Source organism: Mauremys mutica, chromosome 7 (assembly GCF_020497125.1).
Source record: "Mauremys mutica isolate MM-2020 ecotype Southern chromosome 7, ASM2049712v1, whole genome shotgun sequence".
NCBI lineage: Eukaryota > Metazoa > Chordata > Testudines > Geoemydidae > Mauremys > Mauremys mutica.
Genome location: NC_059078.1, coordinates 48258373 through 48279106, shown reverse-complemented (window position 1 = coordinate 48279106; position 20734 = coordinate 48258373). Strand labels below are relative to the sequence as shown.

Genomic DNA, 20734 nt, shown 5'->3' with positions numbered 1-20734 from the left:
TTCCTCCGGGAAAGCAACGGCAGACAATCATTTCAAGCCCGTTTTCCCAGAATTGCCCTGGCATACGCCATAGCGTGGCAACCATGGACACTGTTTTGCCTTTTGTGTATGTCACCGTATGTGTACTAGATGCCGCTGACAGAGGCGGTCCAGCAGCGCTACACAGCAGCATGCTTTTGCTTTTGCATGACAGCAGAGATGGTTACCAGCCATATTGTACCATCTACCATACCATAAATTGGTAATAAGATGGTAATAAGATGGGCATGGTTACCTGTCCTTTTGCACTGCACCATTTGGTGCAGTCATAAGTGCCCCTGGCCGAGCAGCCAGGGGCGCAAAAGCCAAAATTGGGAATGACTCCCTGAGTCAATCCCTCCTTTTTGGTATCTAAAAATAGAATCAGTCCTGCCTAGAATATGGGCAAGTGTACTAGAGAACCACTGTATCATAGAACCAGAGAGCACAGCTGCTCTGTGTCAGATCCAGCAGAAATTATGAGCTGTATGCTATTCACAGGGGGTGCTCCTGCAACAACCCCACCTGTTCATTCCATTCTTCCCCAGCCTTCCTGGGCTACCATAGCATTGTCCCCCAACCTGTGTGATGAAGTAATAAAGAATGCAGAAATAAGACACAGTGACTTGTTAGTGAGAAATGAGTGGAAGGCAGCCTCCAGTTGCTATGATAGTCCACATAGGACATTAAGGAGTGTGGAGGAGAGGAGCCCAGCATCCTGCTGCTAGTCCAGGGGCAATTGAATCTTTTCTTTACACATGAAGGGTGGGGGCTGATGAAGCTCAGCCCCCTGTTGCTATGATGACGATGGTTACCAGCCATATTGTACCATCTACCAGGAAAAATTAGGTTCACCTGACACTGGGGAACCTGACAGATAGTAGTCGGCATGGTTACCAGTCCTTTTGCACTGCCCCATGTGCCAATAGGCTGATGTTGAGGACGGATACCCATCTTTTTGTACCATCAGCCATCCATAGCGTGGGGGGAGCAAGGATGTTGGTGTTGAGTGCTGCACCATCGCGTCTATCTGCAGCATTCAGTAAAGATACAGTGACATGTAAAAGAGTCAAGAGAGGATTGTTTTCCCTTTCACTTCTGGGGGTGGGTGGGGGGGTGCGTAAATTGCTGAGCTATGCCCTGACCCACCGCGGACACTGTTTTTGTCCCTAGAAGCATTTGGAGCTCAGCCAAGAATGCAAATCATTTTCGGAGACAGCAGGAACTGTGGGATACCTTGCGTCCTCAGTCACCCCTCCCTCCATGAGCGTCCATTTGATTCTTTGGCTTTCCGTTACGCTCGTCTCGCAGTAGCGTGCTGAGTCTCTGCTATGCCGTCTGTCCGGAGATTTTTTAAAAATACTTTGGACCAGGCGTAAGATTACAGTAATCCCCTAATTAGATGCATGAGTCTCCTAGCGAGATCACCGTGAGGACGGGCACTGAAGGAGATACAGAGCGCATGCTGCGTGAAATCTATCACGAACCACGGACCGATGCAGCCGTGCTCGGGGAGGCAATGCTCCCTGAATACCGCATGAAAGCCTCGCGCGGAAAAGGGTGCTATCACGGAGCACCCAATAAGGCAGCTCTCCCCAGGAACCTCCTGCTGATGCTTATCGATTAACGGAAGTAGAGCTTCGTGGAGATCTCCCAGGAGGATTTCTGATCTATCACCATATATAGAGAGACCTCCTTCTCACACACTTCAGATTCCTGTTATATTAAGAATAAAAGTTAACATGGTTAAAGCACTTACCGACTGCTCCTTCCCCTGATTCAGGATCCGGGTTCATGGCTGGGGAGGGTTGGTAGGGGATCTCCGTGACGGTGATGAATAGATCCTGGCTGTCGGGGAAACCAGCGTTGTAAGCGCTCTCGCCTGCCTCGTCCTCCACAAACACTTCCTCATCTTCCCCATCCGTGAACATCGTCGAGGAACTGTCCGTCGACACTGTCCCATCATCAGAGTCCATGGTCACTGGTGGGGCAGTGGTGGCAGGCTCCATAGCGTCCGTTTGCCGCTTTGATTTTTTGGTAGCCTTGTCTGGGGTCCTTGGTTTTCACGCGGCGATGCATTGCATGACGGCTGTATCCTCTGTCTGGATCATGGCTTTGGAGACCTTCTCGTAGGTCTTTGCATTCCGTTTGTTGGAGCGCAGCTCCGAAAGCACAGACTCCTTGCCCCACACACCGATCAGATCCAAGAGTTCCCGGTCAGTCTAAGCCGGGTCCCTCTTTCTATTCAGAGATTACGTGAACTCCTCTGCTGGAGAGCTCTGCATCGCTGCCGGTGCTGCTGAGCTCGCCCCGATGTCCAACCACAAAATGAGATTCTAACTGTCCAGAAAAGGAAAAGGAATTCAAATTTTCCCGGGTCGTTTCCTGTGTGGCTGCTCAGAGCATCGAAGCTCGGACTGCTGTCCAGAGCGTCAACAGAGTGGTGCACTGTGGGATAGCTCCCGGAGCTACTAAGTTCGATTTGCATCCACACCTAGCCTAATTCGAGCTAGCCATGTCGAATTTAGCGTTACTCCACCTGTCAGGGTGGAGTACCAAATTCGAACTAAAGAGCCCTCTAGTTCGAATTAAATGGCTTCCTGGTGTGGACGGTTGAGCGGTTAGTTCGAATTAACGCTGCTAAATTCGAATTAAAGTCCTAGTGTAGACCAGGCCTAAGTAGCTCCTTTGTCCAGCTGCTCATATAATGCTTTATCCTGCATCACTGAAGTTAATGGGAGTTTGGCCAGTGATTTCCATGGGAGCTGGATCAGGCCTACAGGCCCAAACTGTGCCACTCAAAATATTGAGTTAAGCTATGGAAAAAACCATGGGCCAGCCTGTGCCAGACTTGCTCACACTGAGCAGTGCCTTGCGCCATGAAGTCTCATTCATTTCCATGGGGTGATGCATGGCATACAGTGCTAACCACTGTGAGCAAGTCTGGCACAGGCTGCCCCATTGGTTTTTTTATAGCTCCCATAACTCAATATTTTCCTTCTTCCTAAATTAACACTAGGGATGGTATTTTGAAAAGTGCTCAGTCTTGGTTTAACTCTACCAATGGGAGCAGAGTTCAGCCAGTGCTGGCTCTTCTGCAGATCCCCTCCAAAGGGGTTGTAAGGAAATGACCCGTGCTCTTTATTCCTGTGGTAGCTTCTGTCAGGGTGTGGCTGGCAGTGCTGCTCTTGATGTATTCACACTCTCAGCAAGTCATCAGGTTGCATTCACTTGCTCCTCCTCTTAGATACATGGAGGATTTAGTTAGGATGAACAAATGGTTATTACAGACACAACTGATTTTTCCAGACTGAATACATTGGTTAGCATACGTTCCATTGTGTTCAGCTCAGTGCTCTGGAAGACCCCAAGGTGAAGTTTCTTAGCCTCTGTGATCTTGTGTTAAAACCCAAGTCACATAACATTTAGGAGCTTCTTCCTGAAGGCTGCCATCTGCCTGAAGACTGGCTTTGTTTGAGAGATTAGCAGTATGGGGTGGTCCAGTGAAGAGGCAGTAAACAGGCCCTGTCTAAACTAAAAATAACCCATGTTTAAATGTGGCCGACAAACATGGTTATGACTAAATCATGTTATAACATGACTTATTCTTGCCTGTATGGACAGGACCATGTTTTAATTTAAGAATCTGCCTGGGTTAATATGTGGTCCTTTAACCTCGATATAAGATGGCATTTTTTTCCTGCCACACAACTGAGGAAAAAACAGAGTTTGACTCCATGTTTAATCAGTTCTTTGTAATTTTTGTCCCTATGTTAGCCCCTAAGGTTAACATTGAGCATGTTCTCTCCCCAACCCTGGTGCAGCTGCACCAGTGCTAGTGATGACCGGAGCACTGCTGTGGGTCAGATTCAGGCATTCTTATCACTGTGTCGTTGACAGCTGCTCTGATCAGGGTTGGCTGACACAGTAATAAAACCAGCAGTATCTGGTCCACAGGAGCAGGTGCACTATTGCTAGAGTTGGAGGGGCTGTATTGGTGCCAGAGAAGCACAAGGAGAATTTAAGAAAATCTCTATGTGGATGCAGCCTTCAGTATATATTGCCATCAGCTGAAAGCGTGTCACATCCTAGGGACACTCTACAAAGCTTTGCAGGATTCTATGGAGCTTGAAACATCAAGTAAATGAACACTGAACAATGAGCTGTTATTTCCATGTCTTAGCTGGTTCTTGAACACCGTGTTCTGAATCTCTTTCAGGCAGTATTTCCTGTGTGTTTTCTTATTTTAAATGTTTGGAATTTATCCAAATATTTTGTTTGAAATGTTCTTAATTGAAGCTTTCATTGAGCATTCTGTGAACAAGGTCAGATTGAGCTGGTATTGGCGGGAACTGTGTACCAGCCCTTCTTTGGCAGCCACATCAGATTCTGCAGAATTTAAGCTTTTATCTTAAAACATAGTAAAAATTTTGCACTTCCTGTTGCAAGATAACCACCTTAGGGCTAGGCTCCCTGGAGCAGCAATGCACCCCATGGGGATTTGATTTCTAAAGTGCACTGTGTTGCACATTAATTGGTCCATTTGGCCTCTGCTGGAATGCAGTAAAGGTTCCCTGGTGTTCCTTAATGTAGTACTGTTTGAAACAGCACTTTGTTAAAGCGCACTAAGGAATCTAGTGCACACCAGCAAGGTCTGCACAGACCAATTAATGCACAAGACGTTAGTGTGCTCTAGAAATCACACCCCTTAGGGTGCATTACCCCATCGTGTAGACAAGCCCTTAATGTGACCTGATGTCCTGTTGTCTACAGGCAGACAGAAGGAATAGCTCTAGCAGCTTAATGCTGCACCGTTAAGTCTGTGGCTGTTTTAATGTTTACTTCAACGGGAGAAGAATAGGGCCTACATATAGATGTGAACCGCCCCCATTCATCCCAGTGGGTGTTGACTCTGATGCCTATTAATGAAAATTTAAATATCAATGTTGTTAGCAATGAAATAATAGGAAATTATTTTAGTAGAAACAACCAGCTGCTCTGGGTGGATTTTAGTGTTGTGGGTGGTGTTTTAGGAGAAGATCACCTCTCTTTTCTCCAATCTGAGCCCAGGGCATGTAGAGAGGAACTGTTTTAGGAACTGTACTTATTGCAGTAGGCCTCTTGACCTGATTACATGACTTCCCACCAGGATGTCCTAGAGGAGTGGCTGACATGCCAGCGCTCCTGGCTATACCTGGAGCCCATCTTTAGCTCAGAGGACATCAATAGACAGCTGCCAGTAGAAAGCAAACGCTACCAAACCATGGATAGGACCTGGAGGAAGATCATGAAGAATGCTAATGAGAACAGAGAGGTGAGGCTGTGTGTGCTCACATGGCATATGTGTGTATGTTTGCATGCACACATCTTTGCCTAGGTATTACTATCTTAGCTGCTTGCGTATGAATTACAATTGAATCCTTTTTTTCCTCTTGCATTCTTTGTTCACTTGCTTAGATTGCAGACTTCTCAAGGTAGGGACCATGGGCCAAATTCAGTCCTGATGGAAACAGATGCAGCGATAGTGACTTACCTGCAATTGTGCACACTTATTCTAAAGCTACATTTGGCCCCCTTTTCTATACTTGTCTGTCAAAGCACCATGTGCAGGTATGGCCCTGCATGAGTAATACCCTTGGTCAGGGGAGCTTGCTAAGATTCTTCTTTTAAAATGCTGTTTACATTCCAGAGACCGGGGGTGTTTCTAAACTGTGTGCTGAGCCACTCGCCACAGCTCTGGCACGTCAGTAACTTGCCCACATTTCCATCTCCCCAACAAGGCTGAGCTGCAGAGACCTGCTCCTCAGATCTGCCCCATGGTATGCAGACGGGTGCAAAGTCTGTTGTTTCCCCCACCTTCCTATACAGCACAGCCACAGCCTTTAATTTGCTTTGGGTCCTTACAAATAGGGCATCTCGTGACTTGTTCCGTAGGCTTATTCCGTCAGGTGCTTTAGCAGCATGACCTGGCTCCCCCCCCCACACCTCCTGGTGCCTGATTCCCACTTTCACCTCCACACACCACCTGGCTCCCTTCCCTCACCCCACACTCTACCTCCTCAGCCCCATTCCCCTGATGCTGGTACTACCATTCTGCACTCTCCTGCCGCACAGCCCTTTCCTCCACAGAGACTGTCATTGTTTGTATTCAGTGTTTGAATGTTGATCATCACTGTTTGGTATCTGGACAACTCCAAAATATGTAGACTTGTCTTATCTCTGAATGTAACTGCCTCTCCTGGCCCACAAAGCTCGTGTCTCTATAGAGCCATGTGAAAAAGCTCCTATGAATGAGCCCCTCTGAGCCCAGCAATAATATCTCTCTGTAGCCAACTTGCCTCCAATGTAGTTATCTAACTAGGATTTAGTATACTGATGCTTTTTTTGATGTTCATGTCCTTTCCAGGTGATTTCCCTGTGTCCCGATCCCAGGCTGCTGGAGAGCCTTCGGAAATGTAATCAGCTACTTGACCTTGTGCAGAAAGGGCTGAGTGAATATCTAGAGACCAAGAGAGGAGCTTTCCCCAGGTAATCCCAAGACAGAAGGCCATTCTTAGGTGTGAAGTCAGAGAATCACTCTGATTATGGCTCCCGGGAACAAGTGCATCATTCTTTCTCATCCAAAGCACAGTCTCATGGAACTCTCATGAGTTTGCAGATCTCAAGGAGGCTGCTTCTTTCAACCCAGAGATTTGATGGAGGAAAAATAGGGCAGACTGTGTGGAAGTGACAACATGCCATGGCCCAGGGTTGAGGTGGGGGTAGTTTGATAGCATCACCACACGCCTGCACCTTTAAACATCATCATGAGGAAGGGGGGATGAAGTGAAATGAGGGGAAATTAAATACTTTGGGCCTTACTCTTTTTAGCCCTACACCTAGAGTAGGCTTTGTTGCAGTACAAAATGGGAGTAAAATACTGTAAAATATTGTCATTTTACACCCACTCTACACTGGTATAAATGAGCAGGGCCGGCTCCAGAGCCCAGCGGGGCAAGCCCCTGCCTGGGGCGGCCCTTTCCCGGGGGGGCGGCAGGCTGGGCCGGCGGACCTGCCGCAGTCATGCCTGCGGGAGGTCCACCGGAGCCCCGGGAGCAGCGGACCTGCCGCAGGCATGACTGCGGAGGGGACGCTCGGCCGGCGGCTCCAGTGGACCTCCCGCAGGCATGACTGCGGACGGTTCGCTGGTCCCGCGGCTCGGCTGGACCTCCCGCAGGCATGCCTGCGGCAGCTCAACCGGAGCCGCCGGACCAGCGAACCGCCCGCAGCTGCGGGAGGTCCAGCCGAGCCGCGCGACCAGCGGACCCTCTGCAGTCATGCCCGCGGGAGGTCCGCTGCTCCCGCGGCTCGGGGGCGCCTCCCGGGCATGACTGCTTGGGGCGGCCAAAAACCTAGAGCCGCCCCTGTAAATGAGTGCTCCAGGGGGAGGACATCAGAGATTCAGGCCCTTTTGCAGTAGAGAGAGACTCTCATTTAACTGGACTATGGTCACTGCTTTTCTGCACCAATGCAAATAATGCATGCTGACCAGCAGGATATCTTGAAGACCACCGCAATTGCTCTCACCAAAATCTCAGGACTGTTGCCCAGTACTGCCAGGACTGAGCACCAAACTGCAGAGCATAGACCAAAATGAGCTGCTAGCTCTGTCTCTGTTTTCAGGTTCTACTTCCTTTCGGATGATGAGCTGCTGGAGATACTATCTCAGACAAAGAACCCCACTGCTGTACAGCCTCACCTCCGCAAGTGCTTTGAGAATATTGCACGGGTAGGTAAAGCAAGCTATTTCCTCTGGGACTAGCAGGCATGTCTTGATGTTGGGAGTCATGTATTATGGAAATTTAGAGCAATTATCAAGCATTGCAGTAAGGGGAGGAGATGGGTAGGACACAGGCTCGCTGCCTTGTGAAGACAGCACCTGGATTCTTTCAAATAGCCTCTACATCTCCATGTGAAAGAGAAGAGTTGAACTGGCTTTGTTCTCTTCTAAACTGCATTAAGGTGGCAGGTAGTTATAAATTCTACACTTTTTCCTCAGTCGTGATTATCATTAAAACACATCTCCAACATTCTCAGTGGAGACGTATCCACACCACCACCACCACAGCTGATCGCCTTGTTGATAGTCTCAGGAGATGCCAAGAACTGAGTGGGCCACAGAAGTTGAATTACCTCTTGGTCCTGGGTGTCCCACCTAAATCAGGGTTGAAGCTCACTAGCCCGGTCATATGGGGGAAGCTTACAGAGCTGATTTGCCTGTTTCATTATTTCTAGAACAGTGACTCTCAACCTTTCCAGAATACTGTACCCCTTTCAAGTGTCTGATTCGTCTTGTGTACCCCAAGTTTCACCTCACTTAAAAACTTACAAAATCAGACATAAAAACACATAGCACTCTATTACTGAAAAACTGCTGACTTTCTCATTTTTACCATATAATTATAAAATAAATCAGTTGGAATATAAATATTGTACTCACATTTCAGTGTATAGTGTACAGAGCAGTATAGAGAAATCATTGTGTATGAAATTTTAGTTTGTACTGACTTCACTAGTGCTTTTTATGTAGCGTGTTGTAAAATTGGGCAAATATCTAGATAAGTTGATGTACCACTGGAAGACCTTTGAGTACCTCCAGGGGTACATGTGGCCCTGGTTGCGAACCACTGTAGTAGAAGACTTCAAATTCCAGGACTGTCAATCCCACATCTCGCACCAGCACTAAAAATACATCTGATCATCACTAGCCTGGGAATAAGTGGAAAGGAAGCTTAGTTGCAGGTCTGATGCAAAGCCTCCTGGAGTCATTAGACAGACTTCCATTGACTTCTTTGGGCTTTGCATTGGATCCTTACACTTTTATTCTTAAAACAAGGAACTCTAACCCTGGGGACAGTGGAAGAACAGAATTGAGAGTAAAAAGGATTTACCGATTCCTAGCCATGCAATGAGACAAATTCACCCCACATGTAACTTGCTTCACTTCATTCAAGTTATACCAGGGATGAAGTTGGGCCCCATGTTGTCATATAATCCTCTTTCACTTCATGGAGGGACATGTTGATTTTGCACATGTGTAGTACATTTATTATCAGTAACCACAACCAGGGCCGGTGCAAAGAAGTTTCGTGCCTTAGGCGAAACTTCCACCTTGCGCCACACACACCCAGCTAACCCTGCCCACCGCCCCCCCATGACAGCTAACCATGCCCACCCACCCCCCCACCTGAGGAGCCCCCCCCATGCCAGTTAACTCCACCCGCCGCGGCAGCTAACCCACCCCCCTAACCCGGGGAGCCCCCCCTCGCAGCAGCTATTCCCCCTTGAAAGTCCCCCCTCCATGGAAGCTAACCCGGCCTGGAGAGCCCCCCTCCACGGCAGTTAACCCCGCCCCCTCCACGGCAGGTAACCCTCCCTGGAGATCCTGCCCCAGCTCACCTCTGCTCTGCCTCCTCCGCTGAGCACGCCGGCGCTGCTCTAATTCTCCCCTCCCGGGCTTGTGGTGCCAATTGAAGGAGACTTAGAGCGGGGGCTGTGTGCTCAGCAGTGGAGGCAGAGTGGAGGTGATCTGGGGCGGGGAGCGGTTCTCCTGTGCGTGTCCCCCTGTTACTGCAGGGGGCCCTCCCCACGCCTCCCCCGCCCCAGCTCACCTCCACTCCACCTCCTCGCCTGAGTGGGCTTTTAGTCACCCTCAACCACTAGGCGCCCTAGGCGGCCGCCAGTTTGCCTAAATGGTTGCACCGGCCCTGACCACAACCAAATTGTGGGCAGATCTATAAGTAGCCTAAATCAATGTAGCTCTATCGACTTGAATGGAGCTACACGGCTTTGCTCCAGCAGACAGTCTGGTCCTGTGTGATTATTTTTGCTGTAGACCTGGAGGCACAGCCGTTTTACTGTCTGTAGGACAAAAATATTACACATATTCAAATTGAAACAATGTCTCAATTCTTTGTGTCTTGACCTATGTTGATAAGAAGGCATGGATAGAAGGGACTCTCCACTAATATCGTGCTGTGATTCCCCCATTAGCTGCTCTTCCAGGAGGACCTACAGATCACACACATGTACTCTGCAGAAGGGGAGGAGGTGAAGCTGTTTTTCCCCATTTATCCCACTGGCAATGTGGAGAACTGGCTGCTGGAAGTCGAGAAATCTATGAAGGCCAGCGTGCGGGACAATATTGAAAGATCGATCAGGGTTTATCCACATGTGAGAGTCTTACACCCCACACTGTCCTTCCGCTCTTCACCCGCAAATACAGGTGGAGTTCAACAGGTGGCATTTGGCATGTCTTGGCTCAAGAGAACATGGTCCCATCGATGACAGCCAGCAGAATTGTTTTTCTTACACCCTACGGTTTTTATAGTGTAGCCTTTGACCCTGCTATATGATTCCATTTCTACTCCTCGCTCTGTTCTACTCCCTCCTTGGGATAGGGCTCCCTCTTTTATCTTCTCCTCCAGCGCTTGGGTTGATCACATAGTGCAAAGAGATAGTAGCAGTAGTAACATAGGGCCAGATTAATTCCTGAGGCCAATGGACATACACCAGGGATGAATCTCAGCCATATGTTTCTATGGACGCAGGTAGACAGTCGAGATCACACTTTAGTTGGTGGTTGGGAGAAAGGAAGGTAAAAAAAGATGGGGCATCAGAAATCTCAGGCATTATTATACTCTAGGAATCTGATGCTCCAATAATTCGCTGTAGGAATGGAAGCATGTTCCCATGGATTCCCAGTATCCACCTGCCTTTGGCAGTTCTCCACATCTTGCATAGCCAAGTGATCTGTTGCAGAGAAGGCACCTAAGCATCCATTGTCTGGATGCCCAGCATCTTGGGGAAGCTTTTTCTTAGCAACTGGAGAAAATAGGGTAGACAACTAAGTAGAAATTGTTATATCTGACGTGGAATTGGATAGGTTCCAGGCATGGGGCATGAGACAAGAGATCATGAAAGAAAAGATATTTGTAGTGCTTATTACCAATATAATGTATGTTTTTTTTAAAGACACCACGTAGTTCATGGGTCTTGCAATGGCCTGGGCAGGTGACCATCGCTGGCTGTCAAACTTACTGGACAAAGGAAGTATCTGAGGCCCTGGAGGCTGGGGATTTGTCAACCAGGCTGTTTCCACAGCTGAGCGCTCAGGTAGGAAAGATGAATAAGTGCAGACCAGGTTTAGATTTCTCCACACAGAGACCGGGTCTTTTATCACCTTCTACATGTAAAACAGTCCTGACTTCAAATCAGTCAACAGCCATAACCTGAGATACTGATGTAGCTGCATCTAGGGCAGGGATCTCAAACTCAAATCACCACGAGGGCCACATGAGGACTAGTACATTGGCCTGAGGGCCGCATCACTGACACCTTTTCATATAAAGATACAAAAGCCTCCTGCTCTGGCCCCGCCCCCACTCCACCCCTTCCATGAGGCCCTGCCCCTGCCCTGCCTCTTCCCACCCCTTCCCCACCCCCATTCCAACCCCTTCCCCAAAGCCCCCACCCCAACTCCGCCCCCTCCCTACTCCTATTCCAACCCCTTCCCCAAATCCCCGCCCCTGCCCTGCTTCTTCTCCGCCTCCTCCCCTGAGCGCACGGCTCCCCGCTCCTCCCACCTCCCTCCTGGAAAGCGCTAAGTGCCGCCAAACAGCTGTTTGGCAGTGGGAAGCACCTGGAGGTAGGCAGAGGAGTGGGGACGCAGCGGGGGGGAGGAGAGGAGAGATGGTGGGTGAGGGGAACTGGATGGCCGCAGGAAATAACTTTGGGGGGGTGGGGTGGGGAGCTTGGTGGGCTGCAGCAAATAACTTCATGGGCTGCGTGTTTGAGACCCCTAATCTAGAGAAATTTTCCAAAGTTAGGTCGATTGTTTTCAACAGCATGTTACATTAGTATGTGAAAGAACTGAACTCCAAAGATAGTGGGGAAAATAGTGAATACAGTAAAATGAGATCTCTGAGTTCTGCCATTGTTTTCTTAACCTGCACATACCTCATCTAGCATATGACCTTATCAGAGCTATGCTCCCATAACTTGGTCATGCTCTAGCATGGCACTATGGGATATTGTCCTTCTGGAGGTGTGGTCCTATGTAACAATGGGGTATTTCATCAGTGCATCCACACCCTGCCCTAAGTCACAGTTCAATATCTTGTATGAATGGTGATACCTCCCATCATCTGAATGCCTTGCAATCTTGAATATATTTATTCTCACAATACCCCTTAGAGGCAGGGCAGTGCTATTATCCCATAGTACAGATGGGAACTGAGGCAGAGAGAGACTGAGTGGCTTGCCTAGTGTCATAAAGGAAGTCTTTGGCAGAGGAGGGAATTGAACCTGGGTCTCCCATGGTCCAAATTAGTGCCCTATCTACTGGGCCATCCTTCCTCTCCTTTGGCCATCGTTCAGTACAGGAGTTCTCAAACTTCATTGCATCGCAACCCCCTTCTGACAACAAAAATGACTACCTGACCCTAGGAGGTGGGACCAAAGCCTGAGCCCGCCCAAGCTCCGCCCCCCCGGGTCGGGGGGCCAAAGCCGAAGTCCAAGGGCTTAAGTCCCAAGCAAGGGGTCTGTAATCTGAGCCCCAATGTCCAGGGCTGAAGTCCTTGGGCTTCAGCTTCGGCCCCGGGTGGTGGGTCTCGGGCTTTGGCCCCATTCCCCAGCAAATCTAATCCAGCCCTGGCAACTCCATTAAAACGGGGTCGCGACCTACTTTGGGGTCCCGACCCACAGTTTGAGAACTGTTGGTTTAGTACCTTGTTGGTGAGAGAATAGAAGTCAGAATGCAATTCAGAGCCGGTTCTGACTAGCTTCCCTTTCCTTGCACAGCTAAGTGATCTGGTAGCCCTTGTTCGAGGAAAGCTATCGAGGATGCAGCGAACAGTGTTATCAGCTCTCATTGTGATTGAAGTCCATGCCAAGGATGTTGCTGCTAAGCTGATTGAGGAGAATGTGATGAGTGAGAATGATTTTGAGTGGATCTCTCAGCTCAGGTAAGGGAAACAGCCATCAAACCTGGTCTGGATTCACTGGCCACCATCCATTATCATTACCTATCAGCAGCTTCAGTAACACGGAGGGCAATCAAGTGTGTTTGCATAGTGTGTCTATTTAAGACTAATCTTAGAGCCAAGTGGATTGAATGTTTTAGGAGTATATCATAGTCAGTTACACCATCACGACTGCGCATCTGTAACCCATGCCTGCCTCTGTCAGGCTACGTTAAGACAGACCCAGGCTCTGGGGCACTTTCTCCTTGCATGTAATACGTGGATTAGACCCTGCCACAACATTCTAAAGGCCTGCCCATGCCCAGTGGGGAGGCATGATTCTTGACAATGTTATCAGATGTCCTAACCAGTGAGGATTGTAGACATTCCCGTTGCACAGCACCTCCTGCTTACAATTGTTTCCTGGCACCCAGAGAAGTCAGGATTGTCCTTCCAGCCAACACCACTGCCTTCCTAAAGCAATTACTTATTATCTCTGACCCAGTGCTGAGGTAGCGCATGACTCCTAGAGCCTGGAGTGCAGTAAATTGTATCAGCCACAAGCAGTGTCTCTTTTAGCTCTTGCTGTTATTGTACCCTTGCCAGTACTTGTTTGTCTTTGAGATTCCATTTTCACTCACCATTAGATACTACTGGACAAGGAATGATCTGTACATCCGAGCAGTGAATGCTGAATTCATCTATGGCTATGAATATTTGGGAAACAGTGGACGCCTGGTCATCACACCCCTCACTGACAGGTACAGAGATTATTCAGAGAATAATAACTAAGCATCTGTGTAGTTTTGGGTGAACAGATCTTATTCTGAGTTAAATCCAGGATCTTCCTCTGCCAGCCTTACTCATGCTGAGCAGCACTTAATTACACAAGTAGCCTTGGGACTGTTTGTATAGCCAGGTGTTACTTGAGATGAGGTAGATTGGGCCCTTACTGATGTTGGATCTACAGGATTCCTAATGATCCATGCTCCCACCGACCAGTTAAAGATTTATGCTATGGCATGATTCTTAGTGAACTGCTCTGAGACGTATAAAAAATCCATCTGAATAACAAAGGGCTCATTCTATTCTTGGTGATTACACACCCTTGGACACATAAACCAGTACCATGGAGTATGTGTGTTTCCTAGTAATTATTATAATAATACTTAGCTCTCTTATAGTAATCATACCCCTTACAGACAGACAGACAGTGAATTTCCATCAAATTGTACAAGGGGTTAGCCATGCAACTCCCATTAATGTTAACAGAAGCCGCTTAGCTAAATCCCTGAATATGTAAGTAAAGCTCTCTGAATAATATGGGATGGATTTCCAGTGATCATGCCAGGCAGATAGATAGAGTAGATCACCTTAAATAATGAAATGGGATCTACAGTTCTTAAGCACAAGTAGGAACATTTCTAATGATCATTGTTTTCTTCATTGCTGTAGGTGCTACTTGACACTTACTGGAGCCCTGCATCTAAAATTTGGAGGAGCACCTGCAGGACCTGCTGGAACAGGCAAAACTGAAACAACTAAAGATCTGGGGAAAGCTCTAGCCATACAGACAGTAGTGTTCAACTGCTCCGACCAGCTTGACTTCATGGCTATGGGAAAATTCCTGAAGGGACTAGCCAGGTGCAAAAAGTGGTTTAGGAAAAATAAAATGCCACCTGTGCCTTACAAGTGGGTGGGAGGCGGGAGGTGCTGGCAATCTGGATGAGGGCCTTGGAGCAGTAGCCATAAGGAAAAGAGGGGAGCTGTGGCATAGCGTTAAGGGGGAATGAAGAGGGCCTTTCTGCATTGTTTTAATCATCTAGGAACTTTGCAGTTCCAAAGCTAATGAGTGATGGGATGGACGCACGATGCTAGCCTTATGTCTGTTGGAAGGAAAGATAGAGGCATTGTTGTGCCAGTATAAAGGAACAGTTGGATTCTTGTCAAGCAAAAATAAAATGCTTTGCACCATTTTCATTTGGGGCTGTCTACAAATGCTGTCAGCTCAAATGTACGTCTTTGACCCTTTGCATGTCCGGCTGGGTCAGTCCTCAGACATTTTAAATCTCCAGAGGAGAGAACCTGCTGACCATAGCCATGACTGAGTAGCCAGGACAGCCTGTTGTGGTTCCCAAGGAATCCTTATAGAATTGGCCCCCTGTTCTCTGCATAACAGACAGAGCAGGTCCAATTGTGCATTGCACACGTGCAGCCAATGCATTCTGATATCCTTTCCCAGACCTTTTTTTGCAAGTAGTTTTATGTCTTTTTTTGAACATCCCTAATGATGAGAGCACCTCTCTCATGCACAGACGTCTCTTCCTGGAATGCAATGCAGGCATCTTAGATGTCTAAATTATGTCAGCTGCACCCACATTATGGGTACAAAATGAGAGGCTGAGTTGATGTCCCTTTCAATAGCAGGCCTGTAATATGCTGTGTTTGTATCAGGCTGCCCATATGGTTACCTCCCCAGGTAACCATGGTGTAGTATCCTAGCAGCAATGCTGAGGACTGTTGGATTCGTTTCCTGCCTCTCTCTCACATGGCCACCCCCACACAGAACTGATTCTTAGGGCTGGTTGAACTGCTAGAATTTCTCCCTATCTCTGTGTTCCTGACACTTCTCTGGTTTTCCCTTCCCTGCTCAGCTCTGGTGCGTGGGCTTGCTTTGATGAGTTTAACCGCATTGACGTTGAGGTGCTGTCTGTAGTGGCTCAACAGATCACAACCATTCAGAAGGCCCAGCAGCAAAGGGTGAGTCTTCAAAGATAGAGAAGGGCAATCCAGACATTGTCCTTTACTTCTCTGTCCTATATTTGGTTCTAATCTTAGAGCCAATGTGGACGCTTAGTGGCACAGATGAGACTGTGCTACCATTCCTGATGGCCTCCACTGCGATGCAAGAAGTAAGATGTACTGTTGTGACAAGGAAAAAGTCAGCATGGTTGCTCATAAGTGATTGAAGGAATTCACAGTGTGTTATCCAGCCCCCAGATATTTCCAAAGCAAACCCCCCCCCAACACACACCTCTGAGTTCTTGATCCCATATGGAGATTCAGCAGTCAGTAATTCTAACAGCCAACCACTGTGCTGCTCCTGGGAGGATTGATAAAGGTTAAGATCTGAAGCTGCTTGACATTGGCTTAGTAGAAACTTGCTTGCAATGAATTCTGCTGCTTTATCCACCATCTGAAACTGTCCGCTCTCTCTTAAAAGGAATTTCAGGCTTTTTCTTGCCTCATGCCACAAATTAATTCTGTCCCCAATTCACAGACAGAATAAATGTGAAGGTGTCTGTCTGTTTATAGCTGGGGGTTGGAAGCCTCTTCGTGAGCAAAAGAAATATTGTAAGTGATCAGTAAATCTTCTGTGTAAGAGCCGGGCTCTTCATAAAAGGAGGAGAAATACTGCTCGTAAGACTGGGTTTCTGTATGGGAGCCAGAGCTAGTCATTCATACCAGTGAGGTGACCCATACCTGTCCCCAGTAGCTAATTTCAACATAGAGGGGAAAGTGGTTTTTTTCTGGTACAAAGGAAGATCCTGTCATCTGCTTATTTAATTCCAGAGTCCCTGCCTTTGTTTATTGAGCATGGCCATGTTTTGGTTTTCTAGGTGGACCGCTTCATGTTTGAAGGAACTGAGATCCCACTGGTCCCATCCTGTGCAGTCTTCATCACCATGAACCCTGGATATGCTGGACGCACTGAATTACCAGATAACTTAAAGGTCAGTAAACACCATCACTGCACTAGCACGGAGAGGAAGGATGGTTCTGTGGTCTGCTAATCTGACTTGGGAGACTTGGGTCCAATTCCCTGCTCTGCCACAGACTTTCTCAGTGCCTCAGTGTCTCATTTAGTGTCTCAGTGCCTCAGTTCCCCATCTGTAAGATGGGGATAATAGCTCTGCCTGGTCTCACAGGGATGTTGAGAGGGTAAATACATTAAAGATTACCATGATACTGTGGAGATGGGGGCAAAATAAGGACCTAAACTATCCAAATTATTACTGAAAAATGAATATATTCTGTACCTCACCCTCACATAGAGATGGGAGTGGGATATAGCTGCCCACTTGGCAAGTCACATGAGTTGAACAGACAAATATTTAAGGGATTGAGAGACCTAATATTTAATAAGGGAAGTCTGTGGCTGCTGTTCCATATAGTGAAGAGGCATCTTAGAGTGGGCTGACCTGGGGATTTAGAAGCAGCCCAGCATGGAAGACTCAGTTTCAAGAACAGCTTACTGAATTCTTGGTTCTCTCTTTAAAGGGGATTTAAAAGAATGATACAGCTCGTGATTACAATGTCTTGCAGCTACAGTGCCTTTTCTCCAGGCACACAGATTTCCCAGGTGTTGTGGAGACTCCTTGCTACCTCCAGTGAAATTGAACCACCTAAGCATGAGTGTTCACATTATTTCCTGATGGATCAGTACCCTGCCAGGGTGTACAGGAGGCCATGTGCATTGCAGTAGCCCTCGTATAGGCAACCCCACAGCTCCATCTCATAATGCCATACCCCTTTAGCAAGCATGAAAGCTGAGATGCTCGCTGAGGCTGGTCTCTGCCCTGCTGGGGAAATGGCTGGAAAAATACTCAGCACAGAGTGGATGCAGTAAGAAAAATAAAATGTAGTTAGAAACACCCAGATCTCCCTCTCCAAAGAGCCAAGCAATTCTGGGGGCTCAGCTGGAGAGGGCCTGATTTCCTAAGTGTGCTGAGTGCCCGCCCGATGAAAATCCAATCAGGCATGTTAAGTTGGGCTCCCAGAAATGGAGGCACCTACAATCACTACCTTCTTTAGAAAACAGGTCCTTAACTTTACAAACTTCATAATGACTGTGAAAGAAGCATACAGGTTTTCTTGTTGCTTGCACATGAGCTGAGTGTGACCTGGCCTGGCTAGTGGGTCCAGGTGAGCTTGTGGCACAGATACTTAAAAATTAGTCAGTTATAACAATTTGTGAATGAGAGACACTAAACCTGCATCTCCATAATGCCATTTTTATGCTGTACCTTTTCAGGATAGAACTCCACCTTGGTATTTACACTGTTAATAGTGAAACTGTGGATTGTGCAAAGTCTGAGGCCTGAGTCACTGAAACTGTAAATTGCTCCTCCCTCTCCCACCTGGTGACCCACCAGAGATTCACCGGAAGAGAGGGCAGAAGGTGTTGCAGCTGCTGCCCTCCTTCAAGATTTTAACTGGGACAGGGCAGCTATTCACTGTGGTTGGGGATCTATAGGAGCCCACCTGGTAGGCTGCTGGGGAGATGGACTGAATCAGTCTGTTCTCTGGCTGTCCAGGCTTTGCCTTCTCCTCTACCGCCATTGTGTCCTATGTGAATAGCACTGATCTCCAGCAGACCTCCCAGGAAAAGGGAGCTTGTGTGGCTTTTTTGTGCCACTCCAGCTTACCCACCCCAGCTTAGCCAGCATGAACCGAGGTGTGATTCTGAACCATGGTGTTCTCCTTAGAGAACAATGTATCCAGTATTGTAAGAAATGGACAACGCTGTGCTTCTGCCAGTCAGTGTAGCAGGGTGGTTGGTGATCTGGGCATGCCCATGCCACAAGAGATAAGAGAAGATGCTTTTGGTAGGATTCTAGGATCATTTTGATATCAAAAACCACATCTGTAAGTAAACACTGAGACTGGGACAGATCCTACAGAGAAGGGCTCAAAAGAGAACTAGATAAGTTCGTAGAGGATAGGTCCATCAATGGCGTCCCTAGCCTCTGTTTGACAGAAGCTGGGAATGGGTGAGAGGGGATGGATCACTTGATGATTGCCTGTTCTGTTCATTCCCTCTGGGGCACAGGATACTGGGCTAGATGAACCTTTGGTCTGAGCCAGTATGGCTGCTTTTGTGTTCGTATGTTTTAAAGCTCCTACTGCAGCCTAGGAGTAGAATTCTCACAAGTCTAGACGTGCTGGAGGAGGGAGCAGGGAATAAAGTGGTGTCTTTATCCCGTCTTAATGGGTTTGTATATTCCAGGCTCTCTTCCGTCCTGTGGCTATGATGGTTCCAGATTACTCCATGATTGCAGAGATTTCTCTCTACTCCTTTGGGTTCAATGAAGCCAAGATCCTAGCAAAGAAGATCACCACTACGTTCAAGCTGTCATCGGAACAGCTCAGCAGCCAGGTCTGTGACTTCTTGATGTATAGCCTTTTCTAAAATGGGAAGGGCCTGGAGTATTGGAGTGTCTCTCTTAATTCAAGACTCTATAGTAGTTTAATGTTCCACAGGCCCTCAAGCCTTTCCCACTTTCACAACCACATCTGTGCCCCTCCTTCATCCATCTCATTCTTCTTTAATGATGATTTGCATCCAGTTGTGGCCCATCTATCCCTCATGCTGTAGTTTCATTTACTTTACATGAATGTGCAGAGCTGCTCTTGCATGACACTTGGGCCCAACAGCAGTTCCTTTTAATATTTCTCTTCATCCAATTACCCTCCACCTCCTCACCCAGGACAATGCTCCTGGGGCATAAGACTTGCTGTTAAAGGAGATGACTTTTCTAGCTTACCTAGCAAACTGATGTGGGTGGGAGGGCTGCTGTTCCAAGGAAATACTCCCTTCCCCCCACCTAATAGATTGAGATTGCAGGTTCATTGTTCCAGGATGATGCGCTGTCTAATTTAGTCATTTCCTCCATGCCTGGTACAGGACCATTATGACTTTGGAATGAGAGCTGTGAAGACTGTGATCTCAGCTGCTGGCAACCTAAAGAGAGAGAATCCTACCATGAATGAAGCAAGTACATTCTAGTTTCATCCATTATGGTTCCACACACATTGTTCTATTTTCACCAGCAGGGGTCACTGCAGTCAGTAAGAATTCCAGGGAGATAGAATTTTAAAGGGCTCACAGAGGTGCAACCTGAGAAAAAGCAAAGAACAAAATAGACACGACTTCGGAAGTGAAGACCCTGGAAAACCAGGCTGAGGATGATGGATGTGACGAGCATCTTGCAGAAGGAAGCAGGAAGGGGAGCAGAGTTCGTTTAACTATTGGTCCTTAATTCTTTGCAGGAGCTGATCTGCCTTAGGGCCATCCGGGATGTCAATGTACCCAAGTTCCTCCAGGATGACCTCAAGCTGTTCAATGGCATTGTCTCTGACTTGTTTCCCAAGATCAAAGAGGAGCCTATTGAATATGGCATCCTAGAAGAAGCAATATGCAAATCCTGCATCAAAGAAAACCTGAAGGATGTTGAGGGTAAGTGGAAAAGCTCTTAAAGGTGAATGGCAAAGTGAACTAAAGTGTGTGTGTGTGTGTGTGTGTGTGTGCGTGCGCGCATGCGTGCATGCACATGCATGTGCTGCCGCCTCTATGGCATGTGGAAATAGCTGCATCAACTTTTTTCCTAGTGTTTTACTGCTTGGTACAGCAGAAATACCAGGCCCCGACTTCCCTCTCTTTCACAGAGGTCTGAAGCAATGTTTGGAGGACTTGGAGAGTGACATCACAGTTGGAGGTTAAAGCCTAAGTGGCAGCCCTCCCATCCCTAGGTGACTGTGTGAGGGATGTTGACTCTTACACTGGGAGACCTGCACCTTGGATTTCAATCTCCAGCTATGGTGTCATTTTTAAATGTCTCCAAAACTTGTCAGAGGCCTCCAGAAAAATGGAATAAGTCAGGACCTGATGTTTCCAATGCAAAATAAAACTCAGAAGTTTAAAACAACCAAAA

The 20734-nt window shown here is 47.6% G+C and overlaps 1 protein-coding gene across 1 annotated transcript in view; it reads left to right on the top strand.

The window, feature by feature from the left end:
- Positions 1-20734, top strand: part of DNAH1 (dynein axonemal heavy chain 1) — a 148135-nt gene that overhangs the window by 50654 nt on the left and 76747 nt on the right. The window contains exons 22-34 of the mRNA XM_045025192.1: positions 5168-5332; positions 6425-6546; positions 7681-7786; positions 10051-10230; positions 11032-11172; positions 12859-13022; positions 13667-13780; positions 14475-14663; positions 15674-15779; positions 16640-16753; positions 19030-19179; positions 19708-19794; positions 20073-20259. Coding sequence (XP_044881127.1) covers positions 5168-5332; positions 6425-6546; positions 7681-7786; positions 10051-10230; positions 11032-11172; positions 12859-13022; positions 13667-13780; positions 14475-14663; positions 15674-15779; positions 16640-16753; positions 19030-19179; positions 19708-19794; positions 20073-20259 — 1825 coding nt within the window. The remainder of the gene's footprint in view (positions 1-5167; positions 5333-6424; positions 6547-7680; positions 7787-10050; positions 10231-11031; positions 11173-12858; positions 13023-13666; positions 13781-14474; positions 14664-15673; positions 15780-16639; positions 16754-19029; positions 19180-19707; positions 19795-20072; positions 20260-20734) is intronic.